Source organism: Gopherus flavomarginatus, chromosome 10 (assembly GCF_025201925.1).
Source record: "Gopherus flavomarginatus isolate rGopFla2 chromosome 10, rGopFla2.mat.asm, whole genome shotgun sequence".
In the NCBI taxonomy this organism is placed as follows: domain Eukaryota; kingdom Metazoa; phylum Chordata; order Testudines; family Testudinidae; genus Gopherus; species Gopherus flavomarginatus.
This window is the reverse complement of record NC_066626.1, coordinates 59,561,050-59,575,590: the sequence shown is the minus strand read 5'-3', so window position 1 is coordinate 59,575,590 and position 14,541 is coordinate 59,561,050. Positions and strand designations below refer to the sequence as shown.

At 39.6% G+C, this 14,541-nt stretch overlaps 1 protein-coding gene across 5 annotated transcripts in view; it reads left to right on the top strand.

Annotated features, from left to right (window-relative positions):
* The window catches only part of ARHGAP15 (Rho GTPase activating protein 15), a 457,670-nt gene that overhangs the window by 240,983 nt on the left and 202,146 nt on the right, over positions 1–14,541 (top strand). For all 5 annotated transcript variants that reach the window (XM_050969300.1, XM_050969301.1, XM_050969297.1 and 2 more), the window contains 2 exons: positions 4,644–4,742; positions 6,801–6,927. In XM_050969300.1, the coding sequence (XP_050825257.1) occupies positions 4,644–4,742; positions 6,801–6,927 (226 nt within the window). The remainder of the gene's footprint in view (positions 1–4,643; positions 4,743–6,800; positions 6,928–14,541) is intronic.

Sequence of the window (14,541 nt, the reverse complement as noted above, 5' to 3'; positions counted from 1 at the left end):
TTTGTGTATATTGTGAGTGGAAAGATGCTTTTGTGACTTAAGCACAGGCCTGGGTTCTGGACTTAGGTTTTATTCTTGGCTATGAATTTGAGGAAGTCACTTAACGTTGTGATGCCTCAATTTTACAATCTGTACATTGGGGTTAATATTACCTGTCTCTCAGGATTGCTGTCAGGCTTAATTCATTCATGTTTGTAAAGTGCTTTGAGATCCTCAGAATTGAAAGTGCTATATAAGGGCAAATTACCTTCCCTTGATGGGGGACAGCTTTGTGTTCTACTGAGTGCTTCAGAGAAATGGTAATAGCTACAGCAAGGATTCATTGAATGGCCACATTCCCCATGGGCCCTGGTCATATCACCAACTATCACATTGATTTATGGGCTGCTCCCTCCAGCCTCTCCAGTTTCAGATGAGAGGTTGATACATCTTTTGCTGTCACTGCTTACCACCATTCATCCCCAGTGGACTTTTCACTTCACTGCTAGGTGCCTTGTATCAAGGTTTGCTCTCCACTGTCTGAAATTAGCCTATCACTGAAAACAAGCCTTAAATATGTAACAGATGAACATGTGCACTTTGATATAAGTGCACTTATAAGTTTTTGTCTTTTTGTTCTCTCATATGAATTTCTCTTCTTATCTCCCTGGAATTTCCAAGGCTCTTATATAAATATATTGTATGTCAATAGCATCTTTAAAATTGCTTCTACCTTATTAAATGTGGCTAAAGCAAATGTAGGAAGTAAAGCAATCTGAGTATAGAAATGTGTATGCATATAGAAATACAGATATTTCAAAGAATATGTTGGAGGTCATGTAAAAATGCCTTTGTGGCTGTCTTGAACTAGTACAATGGTTACCAAACTCAGGTCCAGGCCACCAATGGCCTGTGGAAAGCTGGCTAATAATATCATGCTGGCTCCTCCCCTCTGATTCCGCCTTCAAAATTGCACTAAAGGTAGTTAAGAAAATTTTCCACGTAAGCAATTAATGCAGTTGCCATAAGAATGTTACTCAAAGACCAATGGAAGGGAAGGTGGTCTATGGGATACTCTCTTCAGCTGTGATCCATGCTCTGAAAAGGTTTGGGAAGCCCTGAAGTGGTGCATTAGTACAAACTTCATAACTTGTGCAAGTAATACAAGTCAGGTAAAATATCATTAGAAGGGGGTACTGCTGGAGTGTAGTGCATTCATTCTAGGGAGCACCTATGCATTGGTTAGTATCATTGTAATGGTAGTCATAATTAGCCTCCTCAGATGGCTTTACAGGGCAGCACCTAATAGCAATCCCTAAGCATCCCAGGACTAACATGTAGGAGTGTTCCATACCCTTGTTTTCCTACTGTGCTGGCATCATGAAGAGTATGTTAACTCTAGTCCTTATGTTGGGATGATCCTCACTTGGCTAGTTAGGCTGGCTTTATAGCCAGACTATGCTGTGGTGAAATGCAAAATAGGCACACGACACAAGAGGATCTTATACTTTAAGTGATTTTCCCATGGTGACATAGCAAGTCAATTACAGAGCCAGAAAGAGAACCCAGGAGTCCTGATTCCTAGTCATCTGTTCTAACCACTGGATGATACTCACTCCCCAAATAACAGAGTGCTATACAAGTTATTTATTCCTTTTAGGTTTCTAGTACATATTGACAATATCAGCAATTTTTTAAAGGTACATCAACACATAGTTGCCAGAATACATGCCTTGAAAACATAATATGCAGAGAGAAGGGATTTCAGGAGATATTTAAATTAGTGGAGTAATAGGCAAAATGGAGTCTGGCATCTCTAGCTAGAGCTCTTCATACTTTTGCAGAGTTGTGTTTCATTTTTGTCTAGTCCCTATGTTTTTTTCAGTTACGCCTGATACAGAGATGGCGTGTTAACACGCCTTAATATTGAACCACTTACACTTGTTAGTTATACAGCATTTAGGGCAGTGATCATAAATTGTTCAATCACAAGGTTTAGTCAAAGCTAGCATTCTTTACTGATGTCTTGTCCCTAGGGTGTTGGAAATTCGATTGTTCAAAGTGCAAGTATGGTTTAGCAATCCTTTCCAAGAACCATTTATCAGAAATCCTAAGGAGGTAATATATGAAAGTGGGATAGGAAACCTACACATCAAATGGGATTTACCAGCCAAAGCCTTTGGAACTGCTTTCCTGTGAATGACTGGAATGGAGCAGAACAAAGTCAATTACTGACTGTAATTAAGAAGTGGATGTATTTAAACTGTAGAGAGCAGTAGCAGTCTTCTTGAAATTGCCTAGTTACTCTGAAGATTAGTGTGAAGAAAGAGAGAAACGGACTTGAACTATATCATAGAGAGTATATTTTGAATGAAATCTCTTTCTGCAATTCTGTGATCTATTTTACTGATTTATTCATAAATCACTGTTTATATATGATTATTACAATAACACATTCAGACACAGAAACTTTCAAACTGTGTTTTGCTTTTGTCTTGTTAGTAATGAAGTATCTCTTTTGCATATCATACAGTACAATGTTTATGCAATGCTGAAATACTTGTATTTTAATAAAGCCTGACGTTACTGAATGGAAGACTGAACTATGTTGTATCCTTCTTAAGCCTTCAAAATATAGTAAATCTAATAAAGTATGTTGCTCTTACTTTGAAAATGTTATTTCTTTTTATAATTTTAATAATGATTTGTTTATACTGAAAGAGATGTATTAGATTAAATTGTCCTCTGTGTTTGGCCTAATTCATTTCTGCATGTGTATGTTAATAAATTGTGATGTTATGTAATACGTTTATAACCCAAAAGCTTTCAGTGTAAACCAGGGAAAGAATCAGAGATCTGGTTACCTTAAGTTGGATTTTGAATTTGCACTGTTGCTAAAAAAAGAGAGGAGGATTTTACCTTTTTAGTTCACAAGCAGGATAACAACATTGGCTTTGGAAATCAAGTATTTGAGATCTACAGGATAGTGATTATGCTGGAGGTAATATAATCAGCTATGGGCTGATTGGCTCTTTTATTGAAGGGGCTCTGAATTTTCCCCAATCATTCTGAAAGTCTGTCGTCATCTTCCTGCTCACAATGGAATGGGTGTTAGGTCCACTTCCAGTGCCCAGGCATCCCAGTGTAGACCTGCACAGAAGCCCTGTGATTTGAAGCTGTTTCCTGGACCTTTTGCCCCACCTTCCCTACCTCTCTGACAGGATGACTTCATGGAGCTATGCTGCCAGGAGTCTCCTTAGCTGCTGTTGATTCTGGAACCACTTCTTAGAGGGGTTTCCTCAAATCAGAGTCACAGAACAGTTAATAAAGCTTTAGGCCACATTGGCTTTTGCCACCTTTTCTGGTGTCTTGGCAGGGAGGAAGAGATGGGGAAATGATGTGTGCTGATATCAATGGGACTCGTGATCATAAGAGTCTGTGCTTGTGGATATCACAGCAAGATGAGGGTTTGACTAGCAATTAAGCACTCCAAGATGTGGTCAAATTAATAGCATACAAGCTTAGGTGGTAATGACACTTGGCCTTTGCACCTTGATGCCTTAAAATGAACTCCAGGTGTAGTGAGACTAGACAGTAACCCCACACCACATCATGTCTCTCTGTTTAAATGAACATCGAAGTCCAAATCTTGCCAACCTTATATTTGTCCTCATTACTTTCTTGGACAAAAATTTCAGTGAGATTCTTGCTTGTGAAAGACTTGAGTAAGAGCCTCAGGATATGGTCCCTGGTTATAAAGTTTGGAGCACGTCTGAATGAATGGCCAAATTTATAGACCACTTGTACATTCCCTATATTCTGAATCTTTCATGCACAGTCCCTGTATGTGAAGACATGAGCATTCTCTGTTTCTCTTTCTCCAAATACGAATAATTCCCATAACACTTCAGAAAAAGTTCAGACTGAAAGAAAGAAAGTGTGCATATTTACACCAAATATCACCAGCTACATTAGACTGTGGAGCTGCATGTCAGGGGAATTAATATTCTTTTGGTAAATATTCCTAGTGTGGGGGTCAAAAATGTAAATTGACTTGTGTTCAGATTAACTATTTTTCTTGGTAAATGGGCTCCTAATTACTTTGCTATAGATATATCTGTATTTAAAAAAAAAAATAACACTAATGTTAATTTGACTGAAGTGTTCAGAAAGAGGCATGCTGGGGTCTTAGGTAAATATATTTGTAACCTTCAATATAGACAAATCAAATGTAAAAAACAAATCCTAGCAGACTTGAAACAGAAACCTAAAATAATAGGAAATTCACAATTAATTCTAACACATGCATGTGCATTTTTTTCCGGAGTGCCTTAACTTAGATTTGAACTGTCTGTCTTAACTCTGAATTCCCTGGCTTTTCTTAGCGCGTGTCACATTAACATTATTTTAGTATTCTTTGTATTTAATAGTTATATTACTGAGACAATAAGTCATTTGTTGTGACATAGATTAACAGTTTTCAGAGAGAGGTTCAAAACTGCTTGGTAATTCCCAGTTCTCTAAGAGATAATTACTGGCACAAAAAGAAAGCATTTCAGTGTGTGAGAGAGTATATATTACTAAAACAAAATAAAATAAAATAAAATGATCTATCTTGTGTGGTTTGCTTACCTGTCATTTCTATCCCCCCTTCCCCCAACCAGATCACAACGATATCAGGAAATGAGTTCCTCCTTCAGTCAGATATTGACTTCATCATATTGGATTGGTTCCACGCTATCAAAAATGCAATTGACAGATTGGTATGTATTTGTTTTGGCTGTTACCTTTATTAATTAAGATGTAGTAATTTAAACTTCATTTGCTTAGGCATCTATAGAGGTTTTAGACAGGCAGAAAGCTAGCTAACTAGAGAGACTTTCCTTTATTTGGAGGATATATAAATATGTATGTATGTATATCTTGTAAAAAAAATCAGATAAACAAGGTTGTTGAACTAAAAAGTCATTTGATTCCTGTCTTAAAACAGAATGCTGCATTTATTTCTCTGGAATAACAAGGGCATTGGTTTACTGTGGGTTGTAAAAGCACACAAGCGCTTAATAACTAATGAATTTTTACATTTTCTGTTTATGCAGCCTACAGTATATAATCTTCAATAGAACTATTAATACATTTGAGCCTTTTATGCATTTTCATATTACTTATTCACAAGAATAGCACTAGCAAATAATATTCCTTTGTAACTGATTGCTGTTATTCTCCCAGGAAGGCTGGGGTTTTTCTTCTAGAAATAAGCAGGGCTGTATTTTCTGAAAACCATTTTTAATTACCCAACCCAATTCAGCCATAGATTTTTTTTCTTTTCTTTTTACTATACTCAGTATAAATTCCAAATCCCTTTTTTCTATCTATGCCTGATCCAAGAACAGATTAATTTTTATAGGACATTGACCCCTCTTGATTACTGCAAAATGTAGTAAGAAAAGTTATCTCTATTTGCTGAATTTTCCAGGGGATTGTGCTGAAACTGAGTTGATAGCACCTGAAACTGGTATCTGTGAATGTGGTCTATGTGACACGTCCAAAAGGGTTAATTTGTATATGGCTACAGCTTCTTTAGACAGCTATAAGCAATGCAATACCTGCAAGCTGTAATCAGCCAAGGGAAGTTTGATCTGAGGATGTATGTCTTCATACATTGTATTTCTTTGGTCAAATGTACTGTTACTTGATATTCTACTGGAGAATTTTGGTAGAGTTTCTGTGGAAGCCCTTTCTTGCTTATGTTGCTCAATTAAGCTCCCATAAATTCAGTTGCTGTTTTTTTGTTTCGTTTGATTTTTTAACATGCCTCTAAGGGTGAAATCCTGGCTTTAAGGGGCTGAACCTCTTTGGAGGGGAGTACAAAGAAACACATAAAGGTAGATATTCAGCTGATGTAAATTATCATCATCAGTGGCGATATGACAGTTCATACCAGATGAGTATCTGCCCTATGTTATCCATACAGGACAGTGGCATGTGCATGTTATCAAGTCAGTGTGGACTGGGAATTATGCACAGATGCAGCAACTGCTGTAGCTATCTTCTTAGTGTATGCGCAATGTACCTCAGGTGGCACATGGCCAGGATTCATCACCAAATTTGGTCTGCTGGTTAGATCATTAGCTTCCAGGCGGGGTACTGATAGGAGGGCAACATGAACTCTGATCTGTGCCCCCCACTATAACTATGAAAGGGTTTAACATGCATTTCTCTTTAAAAAATCATCTGAGCTTGTAGGCACCAGAGTGAGTACATCTCCATTTTTCCTGGTCAAACCCAGCTACAATAGCACTGCCCCTCTTGTTTTAAGAGACCAGTCCTCTTCTGGTTGCCTTCCATGTGGATGAAATAGGACAAAAGGGGATCGTTGAGTCCTCTCCGTCTCTCCACTTCCAAAATGCATTCAGAGTGAATCCAATCCCACATTAGTGGTACTTGAAACTCAACAATTACTATAATTTCCAAGATAGGAAGCCAGGCTATTTTAAACAAACTTCCTCTGCAATAATTCAGAAACACCCTTTGGACACACATGCAGTGGGGAAATCATTTCAGTCACCAACGTAAAAAATTAGGCCTTTTGTTTTCCAATTTAGCATCTGAAATTTATTTGAGAAATTAAAACCAACTGTAAGGGTTATAAAACAGCAGTCTTATGGTGAACAGGTTTTGTATTACGCTTTCCTTAACTTAAATATTCATTATATCATCTGGTATAAGTGTCTATCCGTTTCTGATTCTATGAACGTTCTGTAATTTTGTACTTCATTGTTCCATATAATATATTTTTTTTAAAAAATCATTATTTCCAGCCAAAACAACAGAGTTGTACACCAAGAAATCTGGAGTTCAAACTTCAAAGATCCTCTAGCAGTGAATTACTGAGCAGCTTAAGTACTGAGTCCAAAGAACCAAAGTCTGAACACAGAAAATCTCTAAGTAAGTTTTTAAAACTAACTAACTGTTTGTACAAGATAATTTGTATTATTTATAAAATGTAATGAAACTAGGAACTTAATATTAGTCCCTATTTTTGCCCTTGTTGGGTAAATAACTTACATCTAAGCAAAGGACAATTCTTATCTGCAAATGTCTGAGTTGGGGGGGACATTGTCTTCTAACCTAAATAAATTCCACAGGAAGCAAAGACATGTATCCAAGGTGTTTATTTCAAAAGTAAGAAACCTGCATCCTATCCTAACATTTTATTATAATGACTTTATTTCTGTTTCAGGAAAATAACTAATTTTGACAGTCATTTTATCTGACAGATGTTTGTGCTCTTGAGTTGTGTACAGGAAAAGGCAGATCTTTTGCTTCAGACAACCAGAAACATTACTATAATGTTATGAAAAAACTAAATTCCAAAAGTCTGAAGTTTTACTTTATTTGCCTAGGATGATAACAGAAAATTCTCTGAAACCAGTAATGATTTATTCTACTCTTGATAATCTTTCTTTTTGAAATTATGTTGAGATGTTGAAGATTTTGTGAGGACTAAAGGCAAAGAGCTTTTTCATGGCTTCCTAATGCCATACACACCATTAAAATTAAAATTGTTTCCCTTTTTTGATATGAGATGCACGTACTGATTCTAGGATAAACTCAGCTTCCCATGTGCCTTGAAATGCACACGAGTAGGGGAGCTCTGTGCAGGCAAAGGAATTTGCCTATGCACAACTATCTGCAGGATCAGGATATTAAATGCTAAAGTAATACAAGCCTTAGAAATACCACAGCTAGATGGATGGATGATTTATTCTCATTGATAAATGGGTGTAAATATAGGTAACAACAGTGAAAACTACATGTGTAAATACAAAAGTAAATTCAGTTAACTCCCTCATTTTGAAGCCTATGGCCATATTTGGTTTCTGTAGCTTGTCCAGTTAAATAGATTTGTTTTTCTCTTTTTAATAGACTGTAAAGCAGTTTTGATTGTAGCATGTAAAAAATGTTCTTATGTATCTTTGTATTGTGTTACTACATTGCATTTTTGCTATACATTTTAAAAAAGGCTCAACAAACAGTGACACAGTCTAAGGACCTGATTCTGTTTCAACTAAAATTAATGGCAAAGTGCCTTGCAACTGTCTCACCGTTTGCTGACCTTTTTTGTTTTCATGGTATCATAATTCTTATATTTCACTCAACAATGATTTAGGAGACAGAACAGAAGAAACTGATCACTACCAATGACATAAACTTAGTCTACATTTCTTTTTTAGACCTTAGAGAGTTGTGAGTGGCCTCTTTCTTGTTAGAGGCTGTTTAAACATGTTAAAAATTTGAAAGTATCTGGTGTGAAATCTCACCAAACTGAAGCTTATTTTTAAATACTGTAGATTGTATTGCTTAAAAATATGTATCTGGATTTTTTTTTTTTGCCCCATGAGATTAAGTAATTATGTGGAATTAGAAAAATCATAGTATTCACTTACTTATTAGCAGTCCAAGCACAAACTGTATTGTCAGTTTTCTGCCTTTGGCTTTCTGTGCCCTTAATGTTCACACAAGTATCGTCGCCAGAATTATTGGCAGCTAGAGCCAAAATTGCTTTAAAAAGGAATGAGAACTGATAATGACACATTGTTAGCAGTCAACAGGTGGTCGTTTCATTGTCCAGTTTGACTGCAGAGCACAGAGAAGATATGTGCAGTATCCGCAGTAAGTGCACTTATAAAGTTATTACAAAATTTAAACAATCATCTTTCAGTTACTTCCACTTTATTGATGACTGTCAGCAAAGCCAAATTAAAAAATAAAGGGATTTTTAATATATGTTTATTTCTCAGCCCGACAGAAACCAAGAAAGTGAAAGCTTAGGCAGACTTTTTGTGGGGAAGAAAGGCAACTGGTGTGAGTTAAAGAGCTACTGACACCTCCTGGAAAACTTTAATTAAGATTCAGAGAGAGTTCATATTAATCTGTAATTTTTTCTTTACATTTTAAATGTAATGCTGGTAAAAAAGTGTCAAAGATCTGGCACAAGATATTGAAAGTTTCTGCTTATTGATTGAGCAAGTATCGTGGAGACAACTATCCCAGGTTTCAGCCCAAACTGTCCCGCAGTTCAGACCTGAGGAGACCTCTAGGTGATGAGGAGTGAGAGTTAGGTTTCTATGCTCATGTAATCCTCAGTGCCTCTGCAGAGATTCCCAGAAATGATGGCAATTAGCACCACTAGTGATGATGGTTTTTGAGACAATTTGGAAAACCAGCAAACTCAGTTACACAGGCCCCCGAACATCGGTCAGCTCAATTATGCAGACTTCCAGTCACCACTGACCTGGTCTGGATTTAAATCCAATGACCTAGTATCTACTTTCCTTCTTAAATTGATAGTTTGCTAAGTTTCCCTGTTTTGGTATGGTGGTATTGATTAGGATGACCAGATGTCCCGTTTTTAAAGGGACAGTCCCATATTTAGGCCCTCCTGCTGGTGTCCTGACTTTTTCTTAAAAATGGGCAGATTATCCCGTGTTTTCTATCTCTCCCTCCCTCCCCCACACACACACACACATCAGGATTGGCAGGTCCTGCTGCTGGCTGGATCCCTGCTTGCCAGCCACCTGCCCACCAGCAGCGAGGGGGCGTGTGCAATGGCTGCCGATGGGTGTGGGTGTGCAAGGCTGGTGGTAGGGCAAAGATGCAGTGTGCAGGTCCGGCCACTCCCCCTGCTGCTCTGTCAGTGCAGCCCCTGCTGCATGCCGGCTCTCAACCAACAGCCAAGCCCCTGTTCTGTTTCCAGCCAGCGCTGGCTGCAAGCTGCAGTGGCTGGTGAGTGTGGACAGGTGTCACCTCTGCTACCCCCCCATTGGCCCTTTATGTGCTCCCCCTCTCACTGTCCTCTCCCTGCTTTGGCCCTTCACCTCCCCAGCTCCACTGCTCCTCCCCCTGATGGGGCATGTCCCACTTCCAGGGCTGTGCGGAGAACCAGCCCCTGATTGGAGCACTCAGCTCACCAGCAGATTGGTTGGCAGGATCCTTCCTTCCCTGACTGCCTCTGGCTGGCCCAGCGCCCTGGGAAAGCCCAAGACCGTCTGGCCCGGGGCGCTGGCCAGGAGGATCTGAGCCCTGCATGTGCCAAAGCTGCAACAGCGCAGGCATGTGGAAGACTCTCTGCCCTTCAGCTAAGTTCTGGAGTGGTGGTGGTTGAGGAAGCAATTTCCAGGCTGTTCATGCCCTGAATCTTCAGGATCCACAGCAGCCCCCCGGGTGGGGCTTAGCACCCTCTTTACCCAACTCCTGACCCTGGGTCCTACCCTGGGAGCATGGGGCTTCTCCATCCCTAGGCACCCTCCCCTGCTGAGCCACCTTTCTGGCTGGTTTGCTAAAGCCCTTGCAGTCAGGTTCCCTGGGCCCTGGTGCACAATGCATCCTTAGGGCTTAACCCCTTCCTGCCTGCACTGTAGCTGAGGGACAGGAGGTGGGTGGGTTATGTCAGTGGCCAGCAGCAGTCTGGAGGTGTTAGCTGCCTTTCAACGCTGTGGGGGCAGGAAGAGACAAGCTGCTTCCAGCCACATGGGGGGTAGGGAATGGGAAGGCACAGAAGTGATGAGTTCTACAAAGACACTGGCCAAGTCCTCTCCCTCCCATCCCACCCACCACCCCTGCGGCTGGAAGCAGCTCCCATCCCTTCCCTTCTGCATCATACCAAAAGGCTGCTGCTGGCCATATTCTGGTGTGAACCCTGGCAGAAATCTGGAGAGTAAGGGCATGAGATCCTGTGCCCCATCCCTCCATGTGCTGCCTTGGGAAGATGCGGTGCCAGGTCCCAGGAGAGGCTGGTCCATCAGGCATGGAGGGTGGGAGAGCACTGGACAGGGAGGGTCAGGTTGGTCAGTCACTCTCCCTATGTGAAAGAGGTGTATGGGAGTGTGTGGGGGTGGAAGGAATGAGAGGTAGAATTGTGTGTCACTTTTCCACATGTGAACCCTAAAGCCTCAAAGATAAGAAGATAAATAAAAAGAATCCAGCTACACAGTATTTCTTTTTAACATGGGCTCAGTCAACTTGATTTTAATTTGAATGGTTGTACTGCATAGTTCTGCTTGATCGCTGTTGAACTTGCTTGAATACGAGTAATTTTACCAGGGGTGTCCCATATTCAGCATAGGGAAATATGGTCACCCTAGTATTCATAAACATTATCATTACAATCTAAGACCTCAGTCCTGCCCTTGTATTTTACAAGAGGTCCATTACCTTGTATTTTACAAGATTAGCCACTGCACAGCTTGAATTAATACAGCTACTACTTATGCACTAGGGTAGCCTCTTACCCTGTGTCAATGGTAATAGGAGTGCTCAGCCCATTTGGAACACTTTTTGCATTAAAGCAGTATCCTGTGCTCAGGGAGCCTGTATCTTTAGTGCAAGAAATTTGGCTAGGGCTAGCAACACCAGCACTCTTTAGTCAACGGCCCAGGTACAAACCCAGCCAGATATTTTTTAAATTAGTGGGAATATTTCATAATCTGTACATGATCATTCAGACTTTAGCCTTTTTCCTGAGACTGCCAACAGTTGTGCTAATTAGTGCCAGCTATAATGGTGCTTTCTGTGGTGTAGACACCTGTTCACTAGGAAATGGCCTGTGATCAGCAGGTTCATTTTACACTGGCACTGAACATCCGTTTTATGGTAACCATTTAAATTCACCACTAATCTGGGTTGGATTTGAACTGCTGATGCTTTAGATACCCCTATGGATAAATCTATAAATCATTACTATTCTCCTAAATAATCAAGTTCTCTAGAAAGTAGACTTTGTTTTGTGTGTTGTCAATTATAAATACTAACTTTTTGTCCACAGCCAATAAAAATCTAACTTTTTGCTTTGTAATAGGTTTAATATTTTTGTGTTGCATATGGAGGTGGTGATTTTTGCATTTTGATCTTTATCTCATGCTTTTTTTTTTTCACTCATTAGTGACCTCTTGTGAATGAGACAGGGCTGGAGTAGCTAGAAGCTTCTTTATTGATTGTAGGCTAGAATCCATTTTTTTTCCCTTTTCCAAATGGAAACAAACGGCTTCTCAGTAGGAAGAGTGCCCTTTGGCTACTATATCAATCTGAGGGCTGCTCTTGTCAAAATGCACAGTCACAAGCTTGATAATGCAGTACATTCCAAAAGCACTTTATTTCCAACCTGTTCTCCATCATTTCCTTATGGCGTCACATTTACTCAGTTCATCACATACTTATTAATATTTTACATTTCCTTGAAAGTGATGGAATTCTATTTTTATTACAAAAGCAACAAGAATAAATACTAATTGTTGTCAGTTATTTCCTTTTGCAGTGGGAACAGTAATCTGTTACTTAGTTTTAGGTTGCCAAGGCAAAAAATTAAATATTTTAGAAATTAAAAAAAACAACCCTGTGATATTAGAAAAACCCAGTTTGATCTCCTTGTTTGCTGTGTACTGTATATGAGCTAGAACTGACTGCTTTATTTTTATTGTTTCTACTTGTAATTTTCCCTTATCTTTAAAAATGTCCCTTTTCTGTAAAGTATCCTGTATCTTTCTTAAAATCTAGAAGTTACTCATGCAATCACTCTGGATATTTTACATTTTCCTCAATATATAGGTGTTATATTTGGAAGCCAATCCCACTTATAAAGGCATACAAGTTCCAAATGAGATGTAAAAATGAAAGTCCAGAATATTGCCGGTGTATTATTAGTAGTATTGTTATGTATTATTACTGTCATGCAAATGTGTAGGGCCATTAATCATCTGCTCCTATGCAGGCCATAGTGGATGGATTTGCAGCAATGGGGTACTCGAACTGCAGTGGGGCAATAGACAGTAATCATATCCATGTTTTGGTACCAGTCCACCTTGCCATTGACAATATTGAAATGCCAGTAGTGATTCTGGGGGATATAGGCTACTCCATGCTTCCCTGGCTCATGAAGCTATACACTGGCCATTTTGACATCGCCAGGAAAAGATTCATCTATCAGCTCAGAAAGTGCAGAATGATTGCTGAAAGTGCTTTTGGCAGATTGAAGGGATGATGGTGGTGTTTATTCAGTAAATTGGATCTCAGTGAGGAACATATCGGTGTTTGTAGCTGCCTGTTGTGTCCTGTATAGGATGTGTGAGACAAAGGGAGAAAAGTAGTTTCTAGGGTACAGGGCAGAGGGGGAGTAACTATCTGCTGACTTTGAGCAGCTAGACACGAGGACTATTATAAGATCCCAATATGGAGCTCTTATAAGTGGTTGAAGGACACTTTGATAGAACACTTTAACAGTCATTCATCCATCCAGTAGTTCTGTTCTGGAATGTTCTCTGGGCCTGCAGCTTTGGATGCTGCTAGAAATAGTTGCTGTTCATTTATAAATAAGTCTGGATGTTTTCCTGCACCTATGTGCTTGGTGTACATTTACAAGTATTGCTTGCTTTGCCTACTGCTATGCAGTCTGCAGTATTTATTGTGAACTAATACATTTGATTCTCCAAAACGAGAAATTTATTGAACAGAAAAAAAAATGCAGAAATTCAATGTGCAAAAACTTCACAGGCAATGTTATACAAATTTTTAACATAACTTAATGAGGATAATTTAAAAGTAGAAGGATGTAAATATTTCTATCTATTTGAATGTAATCCTTTGTGGATAGATCTATACCCACTGTCATTCTCACAGGTCAGTGTATGTGAAGCTGTGGTTCTCCTTGCAGAGTGTTAGGGGTAATGATGCACCCTGTGATGTTGTGGGGTTTGAGAGCAGCTATCATGGAGTTCTCCAAGGTCTGCAGTATTTTGGTTTGCTGCCTGAGAAGACCCATTATGTCCTGGTTCATTTCCTGCTCATTGTCCTGCTGGGAATCCTGGGCCTTTTCCCTGTCCTCTGTCTTTCTCCATGATGTCAGTCATATTGGCTTGAAGGATCTTGCTGAACTTATCCTCCCTAGTCCACTTCTTTTTCCTCCTCCTCTGGGTCAGGAATTCTGCATCCGTGGAGGAGGCACCCTTCAAATGATGCCATGCCAAAAACTGATGATAAAGACAGGCAGATGTATCATTGGTTTACAGACACAAGGAGAGAGAATGATAAGTTTCAAAACATCCTTCTCTTATTCTCCTAAATATTTTTAATAAGAAATACTTATTGGCACTTCAGCTTGGGAGTGCCTCAGCCAAGCAGCACTCTCCAGTCCCAGCCATGGTAAATATCACACATCAGGGACAGAGGGGAAGAATACTTTTGTTGATTGGAGTGATACAATTTCAATCCCTATTCCATCAGTATGAGTACAGGGCAGTGACATTGAATATTGACACTATTTTCCATAGGTAGTGGTGATATTAGCTAATATCTTTTTCCTGAGGGTCACAAAGGCACAGTGAGCACAACTACTACTTATGTCCCGTCTGGGCCTATGTACCACTATGCTGTTTACTGTAATGGTGCCAGCCAAATTCATCACCTAGTGGTGTGGGAAAATGTCCTACCACAGAAGAAGAAAAGAGGCAGCCATCCCTGGAAACCTTCAGGAGAGAATTGCAAAGTATCTCCATGAACGTTTTGTCA